Below are 8034 nucleotides of genomic sequence, written 5' to 3'. Positions count from 1 at the left end.
CGGGGCCGGCGGGGCGCGATGGCGGAGGGCGGGGACCCGCCCGCCCCGGGCAGGTACCGTGGGCAGGGGGGTTCCCCCGGGGGTGGCCGTGCCGGGAGGGGCCGGGGGACAGTGGGATGACCCCCCTTTGCCAGGCCGAGGGCTCATCCCGCTGTGTGCCTGTCTCCAGCGCAGGTCGCAACCTGAAGGAATGGCTGCGGGAGCAGTTCTGCGACCACCCCCTGGAGCACTGCGAGGACACCCGGCTGCACGACGCGGCCTTCGTGGGGGACCTGCCCACCCTGCGCAGCCTGCTGCAGGACGAGAGCTTCCAGAGGTGGGCACGCAGCCCTGGGGACACGGCCCCGCCACCTGCCAGCTCCCCCCGGGCTGCTCCGCATCCCACTCGCTTCCCACGGACCTTAAAGAGCATCCAGTCCCAGCCCTGCCATGGGCAGGAACACCTGCCACTATCCCAGGGTGCTCCAAGTCCCGTCCAACCTGGCCTGGAACACTTGCAGGGATAGGGGTTTTTATGGGAGAGGTGTCAGGGAGGATGCTTCACTCGCCGTCCTCACAGCTGCGCCTTTTGGGGACTCCCATCTCACCCTTTTTCTTGTGAGAGGTGTCAGGGTGCTCTGCTCGCTGTCCCCACAGCCTACACCTTCTGGGGACCCCCATCCCACCCGCTGTTTTTGGGGGAGGTGTCTCCTAGGATGTTCGCGCTGTCCCCACAGCCTGCTCCTTCTGGTGACCCCCATCTCACCCCATTTTTTCATAGCGTGGTTTGGGTTGGAGGGATCTTCAAGCTCATCTTCTCCCACCCCCTGCCATGGGCAGGGACACCTTCCACTATCCCAGGCTGCCCCAAGCCCCGTCCAACCCGGGCTTGGACAATTCTAGGGATGGGGGTTTTTATGGAAGAGGTGTCAGGGTGGGAGGATGCTCCCCTTTTCCCCGGATCATTCCCCTGGTTTCCCAGGAGGCAAATCTCACACCAGCTCATGAGGCTGTGGCAGCTGTGCATGAACTCTTTTCAGATCGGGATAGGAATGTGATACCAGGAAAATGGGAGCCTACGGATAATGGGAAAAACATACAAAAGGGATTACAATCAACTATAAACCTGAAACACCCCATGTTACAAAATCTGCCCAGTGCTAACCCTGTGACTGTGGGGATAGTTAATTAATTTTCCTGCACCGTGGAGAAATCTGCTTAGAGTGCTAAATGTCTCCCAGCCTCAAAAAAAAGGTGTTGTTTCAGCAAAAAATGAGAATGAGCCAGCCCTTCTTTCTGCTACCTGGGCAGCTTGGGGCTCTTGGGACCCTTGGGCTAAGATTTTTTTTAAAAAAAGCAGAATTTGACAGGAAGAGGAGGGTGGGGCCCACAGCTCAATTCCACAGGTGATGGAGTGAGCAGAGAAGTGATAACTTCGAATTTGGAGGTAGATGTGGACCTCAAAGCTCATCCCATTCCACCCCTTGCCATGGGCAGGGACACCATCCACCATCCCAGGCTGCTCCAAGCCCCATCCAACCTGGCCTTGGGCACTGCCAGGCATCCAGGGGCAGCTACAGCTTCTCTGGGTTACCAGTTTGGGACATTCCCCTGTAAAAAGGGACGAAAGGGAGAGGTTGGGGTTTTTTTAGGTGATTTTTGAGGCAGGGTTTGTGCAGGTGTGCAGCCCCTGGCACAAGTGAAGCCCACCATCCAAGCACGGCTCTGCTTCGTGCCAGAATCTCTGGCTATCACCAGAGGTTATTGACAGGAGCTTGCTGGGGCTGCTAAAAGTGCCAGAAATCAGAGAATCATATCCTGAGCTGGAAGGGACCCACAAGGACCATTCAGTCCAACCCCTGGCCCTGCACAAACACCCCGACAACCCCACCCTGGGCATCCCTGGCAGCGCTGTCCAAACACTCCTTGGGCTGTGGCAGCCTCGGGGCCGTGCCCATTCCCTGGGGAGCCTGGGCAGTGCCCAAGCTCACAGGGGGCACCCTCCTGGAGGGGAGGGGGCTTCCCTAACTGCGCGTTTGCCCCGCTGCAGCCGGATCAACGAGAAGTCGGTGTGGTGCTGCGGGTGGCTGCCCTGCACCCCCCTGCGCATCGCGGCCACCGCCGGCCACGGCCCCTGCGTCGACTTCCTGCTGCGCAAAGGGGCCGAGATCGACCTGGTGGACGTCAAGGGGCAGACGGCCCTCTACGTAGCCGTGGTCAACGGGCACCTGGAGTGTGCCAAGATCCTGCTGGAGGCCGGCGCTGACCCCAACGGCAGCCGGCACCACCGCAGCACCCCGGTGTACCACGCGGCACGGGTGGGACGCGCCGACATCCTGCGGGAGCTCATCAGGTCACAGCTCGGGGCCGGGAGGGGCTGGGCACAGGGCTGGCTCTCCCTTCTCCTCTTCCTTTGAGATCCCTTCCCTCCTCGCCTGGCCACAGCCTTGCTTGACCTGGAGAGGAGAGGGCGGAGAGGTGCCCAAAGGGACCATCCTTGGATTTCCCGTCACTTGGCCTTAGCAACAAGTCTGCTCCCACGTATTCCAGTCCAAGCCCAAGAGAGGAGTCTCCAGTTCTGAGCCCACCGTCCAGTCAGATCCAAACCTTGCCATCCCCCCTACAGCCACCATGCCCCTGACGGGAGTAATGAGGGAGGTGATTCCCCCAAAGAACCTCCCTGGGTGTTGGGTTTTCCCTCAGGAGACTCCCGTGGCAGCACCGGCCCGGGGAGTGGGCTCAAGGTGTAGCAGGAGCCTGTGGGAGCTTGAATTGCTCCTTCTGTGGTGTGCCCTGATTATTCCTCCTTTGAAATTGGAGGATTTTTGTCCAAGGAAGCGTGCTGGACAACTGGCCATTGATCCCAAATAATAAGGGATCATAATGGGAAAGCATGGGTTTTAGGGAGAAGCAGTGAAAGAGAAGAAAATGGAAGGAATCCCTTGGATGACCTCAAATGCTAGAAAATAACAAAAGGATTTGAATAGGAAAAGATTCAAAATCCTTGGGGATTTTCTTCCTTTTTTGGATTTTCATACAAGTGCAACTTTGAGGAAGAAGGGGGGACAATCCCCCCGGCTTGCTCCTTTCCCAGCAAGCTGAGAGGAGGATGTTCCCATCAGCACGGGCTTGTTGGTACAAGGTTCAAGTCGCTGCATTCCCAAAAACCTCCCCTGCTCTCTCCACCCAGGCAGGGTGAAATGTAGCGAATGGTATTTCAGCAGCACAGGGAGAGCTGATGCCTTGATTTATGTGTCTGCTCTTTGGGATACCTCGCCAGCAATATTAAAAGCAAGATTTTGGACAACTTTCAGGATTAAAAATTAACTGGAGGTTGTCCAATCTCTTTTTATTAGGCAATGTCTCTCCCAAGGCTGCTAAGCTAATACCAAATTGTCAGATTGCCCAAAATTTCAAATGTCTCAGAGTAGGGATTTCACAGGTCTGTGCAGAGTTACTTAGTGAGAAGTGCAGCCTTTATGTTACAGAGATTTTTGAAATATTGGATCGGCAGGATCTGGCAGGGCAAGTGCAACGAGGAAGACACTTTTCCTGAGACAGGAGGGAAGATTTTGAGAGAGCCTGAAACCCAGTCAGGTTTGCTGCTCATCTGCTTTGAAAATCCTGTGGTAGCACCATTGGGATCCCTGAGCATTCCTACAAGTGCTGAACCATGCGAGAGGTGAAATGCCATCCATGGGTTTCCGTGGTGTGGCTGTGGAATGGGGATCCATTTTATGGACATATTTAGGGTTCTAATGCCAGGGTATAAATGACATTCCTCATAATTTGGGATCATGCTCTGGTGGGATCCGCTGCTGCCTGCAGTGGAACTGAGGGTGGTAGGGATGAGAGGATCCTTTTGCCAGGCTAAAACTGGGAAAAAGAGAGCTGCCAGATCACCCCCATGCCTCAGGTGCATGCCTGACCCTGCGAAAAGTAGAATTTGGGGGGTTTTCTTTGAATTGAGGGTTTCCACTGAGAATTTTGATGGTAATAATGGGGATAAAAAGGACTGAAATGTAGGGAGATCTGCTGTCTGCTCAGGAGGCAGTGGCCTTACAACAGCCCTGTGGAAATCCCACAGCAGCATGGGTAACTCTGTCCAAATGCTTGTTGGACAAAATAATCTGATTTTAAAGGGAAAAAAAATACACTTTGTGCCATTTGCAGCTCCGAGAGGAGTCTTTCAGCCCTTGTTTTGGGTGTGCTTAATTTAAATGCAATTCTTCCCAGCCTCAGAACTGGAGGATTTGGTTAAATGTTTGTTGGGTAGGGAGCAGTCCCCGCTGGTTTCAGTGAGCACTGTGCCTGCTTTGAGGCAGGATTTGTCCCCAAAGGTATTTTCCTTAGTTTTATGAACTCCTGGAAGGAATATAATGCTATCTAGGAAAAATCTAGATCTCTTGAGTGCTCAGTTTGCAATTTGGGGAGAGGGATTGGTGGGTGAAGGAACCTTTTTTTCCCTCTGTGGGTAGAATGGACAGCTTTGCAATGAAAACCAGCTACTCCTTAGGGATTGTGTTGTCTTCCTTCTTCTTCCCATCCAAGCTGCATGGGAGGTAGATGGAATTACTGTCCCCACTGCCTGGGGGAATCCCCAGCAGATTCCAGCCCCTCAGGGAGCAGGGGCTTGTCAGGGATGTTTCACAGTGGAGTGCAGATTCCATTTCCCTGCTGTTCGGGATCGAGTGCCTGGATTGCTGTTTTGGCCCGTTCTATCCTGGTGGGGAAGTTATTGCAGCATCCCTCTTCAGTGGAGTCATCTGGAAACATCCCTGCTCCCCAGGCAGCTCGTTAGCATCCAGCATGACGTGGTGCTGGCTCAGGGCTGAGCCATCCCTGGTGCCAAGACGTGAGAGGAGAGAAAATAAACTAAAGGTTCCTGGGTTGAGATAAGAAGGAATGGGAGAGATAAGGAATGGGAGAGATCACTCGCTAAATACCATCACGGGCAAAACAGACTCGGCTTGGGGCTATCAGTTTAATTTATTCCTAATAAAATCAGAGCAGGGTAATGAGAAGTGGAATAAATCTTAACACACGCCTTCCCCACCCCTCCCTCCTTCCCAAGCTCTACCTGTTCCCCCTCATCCAACATGGGGGAAGCTTTTCAAAGAAGCCCTTTAGGCCCCGACTACCGAAACCTGCCCATGCAAACCCAGTCCATCAGGGGGGCAAGGATGTTGCTGTTCCTCCTCTCTCCCAATCCTGGGCTGCTGTGGGCAGGGAAGCATCTTGGCTTCTGGGAGATCAGACCGTGCTGGATGCGTTGTCCCCACTCGGAAGCTCTGCCGGACCCACCTGAGGGTAGGGATGGGAGGGTTCCAGAGGTTCTCACTCTCCACATACCCTTCAGCCTCGTCCCTTGCCACCGTTCCCAACCCTCCTTCCCTCTTCCTCGAGCAGGTACGGCGCGGACGTGGACGTGAATCACCAGCTGGCGCCGCGCGGGCCCGGGCAGGCGCTGCGGCCGCTGACCACGCTGGTGGTGTGTCCCCTGTACATCAGCGCTGCCTACCACAACCTGCCCTGCTTCCGCCTGCTGCTCCAGGCGGGAGCCAACCCGGATTTTAACTGCTGCGGGCCCATCAACGTGCAGGGCTTCTCGCGGGGCTCGCCCGTGTGCGTGCTGGACGCCGTCCTGCGGCACGGCTGCGAGCCGGCCTTCGTCCGCCTCCTCATTGACTTTGGAGCGGATCTCAACCTCGTCAAGGTGGAGGCCTTGGGAGGTGAGGCCACGGGGAGGGTCAAGGTGAACCCCGAGGCGCTGGAGGTGTTCAAGGAAGCGAGGGGTGAGTGGGTTTGAGGGCCCGGAGCGGGGCTGCGGATGCGGGAGAGCTCTTTGGAGGGGTTGTTTGGAAGTGAAGGTGCTGCGGGGGTGGGTGTTGCTGTCCTCACTTCAAGGACCTTCAGCAGTTTGATAAGTGGGGTCTAAGAAGCTGACAAACGAAGCATTCATGACTTCACCACTCCCTGTTTTTCCCCTGTTGCACTTTGTACCTCCATACGGTGTTTTCCTCTCTTGAGTCCTTCAGCAGCCCAACCTTTGTCTGTAACTCCACCTTTTTCATCTTTCTCAGCTCTTTTCCCTTGCCTACCCATGTAGGCAAGGCTTAGGGGTCCTATCTGAGCTGGGCTTTGGATCTGTGGATAGCCAGTGGGATCCATTTCTCCAAAGCCACACAGGTGTGTCCCAACCTTTCCTGTGTGACCCTGGGCTCTGGATCCAAGAGGGAGTTTAGTCCGGACAGGCTGCTTGGAAGGAAAGCCACAAATGGTGGTAAAAAGGGACAGGCGGAAGCTCAGATGGAGGTGAAAAAATGTGGGGAAAAGTGCAGCACCTCGGAAACCCACCTGGTGAAGGCCACGGCTTCGCACCAGGAGTGGAAGTGGGGTTTCCCTCTTGAACTCCAGAGGAATTTCAAAGGGATTCAGGCTGTGGGATGCAACTCACATCCCCAGGTTACTCAGCTTTGCATGGGCCTGGTTTTCAAACCTGCCTGGGCTTCTGCTGAGAGAGGCTCACATAAGCTGGAGTTCCATTAGGCCTGGGTTTAGGAGGCAAAAGGGACTCCTCCAGTGGAGCATATGGCATAATGGGGTGGTGCCGTGGAAGTCCAGTTCCTGAATCAACATGGGCACCACCATCCTCTTGTCCCTGTGCTGGAAGAGCTCTCCAGGGACTCAGAGGAAGCCCTCGAAAGATGGGACAATGCCTGAGCTGGCTGTCAGTGCTGTTGTTTCACAGGGGATGGGTGAGAGAAAAAATAAGATCTACGTCATTTTAAAATGATCCCAATAGAATCATGGAATATCCTGAGTTGGGAGGGACCTACAAGGATCAAAGTCCAACCCCTGGCCCTGCACAGACAATCCCACCCTGTGCTTTCCTGGGAGCGCTGTCCAAACACTCCTGGAGCTCCGGCAGCCTCGGGGCTGTGCCCATTCCCTGGGGAGCCTGGGCAGTGCCCTGACCCTCTGGGGGCAGATTTTTTTCCTGATACCCAACCTAACCCTGCCCTGGCACAGCTCCAGCCGTTCCCTCAGGTTCTGCTGTGGGCTGGGCAGTGATGGCCTCCATGGTCACGAGCCCATCCAGCCTCCAGCTGGCCCTTCCAACCTGCCCGTGTGGCAGCTGCTCCAAATCCAGGTTTGGCCTCCTCACGAGGCAGGATCTGTGCACCCTCAGCTCTCCTGCAGGGCCTCGGTGTTGCTGTTCTCCCTCTCTCTTTCCCCAGTAATTCTTTCTTCCCTGTGTTTTTCCTTGCAGGCCGCACCCGGAGCCTCTTGTCTCTGTGCCGCATAACTGTACGGAGAATACTTGGCAAATCCCGCCTGGATCTGATCCATAGCCTTCCAATCCCAGACCCCATTAAACAATTTTTACTCCACGAACACAGTTAAAGGGCGACTGGCTGCTTTTGGGGACAGTTGGACTTGGGAAATGAGTGCCCTGACGGAGCCAGGTGCCAGTCCTGCCCCTTTCCCCCTTACGGAGTGCACCTGATTCCCTGCTCCTGTGGATTTTTTTCCCCCCGCTCCAGATTTAGGGTGCAGTGATTCTGTGTGTCTTATCTCCCTGGGGAGAGGCTGCTAAACGTGTGTGGGTGTTGCTGGAGTAAATACAATATATCCTGTAGCTGTTGGCAAATGTGTAACCTCTGTTCCTGATCTGTGTCACACACACACACCTGGGGTCTCTGTGCCATTTCTGTGTGGGGAAAGTGTCCCTACTTTCCTGCCTTTCCTTTCCCACCACAGCACATAAAACCAGAAGTCCCTACCTACGTTATACTCCATAACCCATGGTGAGACAGAGAAAACCCTCCTGGATCTGATGCCTTAAGAGGCCTCCTAGAAACAGAGACTGGACAGGAGTAAGGGAATAAAAGAGGTATTTATTTCAAAGGCCTTCAAAGGTACCCCCTGGGGGCCAGGGGGTACTGCTGAGAGGGACCCCAAGATGGACAACAGGTCACAAGTTCTTCACACTTTTGTAAGTTTGGTTCATTTGCATAGCAGGGTTAATTCTCCAATTAAAGCTTCAGTTAA

At 54.8% G+C, this 8034-nt stretch overlaps 1 protein-coding gene across 1 annotated transcript; it reads left to right on the top strand.

The window, feature by feature from the left end:
* ASB1 (ankyrin repeat and SOCS box containing 1) lies at positions 1-7621 on the top strand. The gene is made up of 5 exons (XM_042035421.1): positions 1-53; positions 170-316; positions 2030-2332; positions 5389-5774; positions 7253-7621. Exons 1-5 carry the CDS (start codon positions 19-21, stop codon positions 7384-7386), a joined length of 1005 nt encoding a protein of 334 aa, XP_041891355.1. The 5' UTR covers positions 1-18; the 3' UTR covers positions 7387-7621.
* The last annotated feature ends 413 nt before the right edge of the window (positions 7622-8034 follow it).

This window comes from Corvus kubaryi, unplaced genomic scaffold (assembly GCF_017639235.1).
Source record: "Corvus kubaryi isolate FWS band 111438036 unplaced genomic scaffold, C.kubaryi_AGA036_p1.0 37383, whole genome shotgun sequence".
In the NCBI taxonomy this organism is placed as follows: Eukaryota; Metazoa; Chordata; class Aves; order Passeriformes; family Corvidae; genus Corvus; species Corvus kubaryi.
Note: the sequence above shows the minus strand (reverse complement) of the source record. Positions and strands in the feature narration are given on the sequence as shown.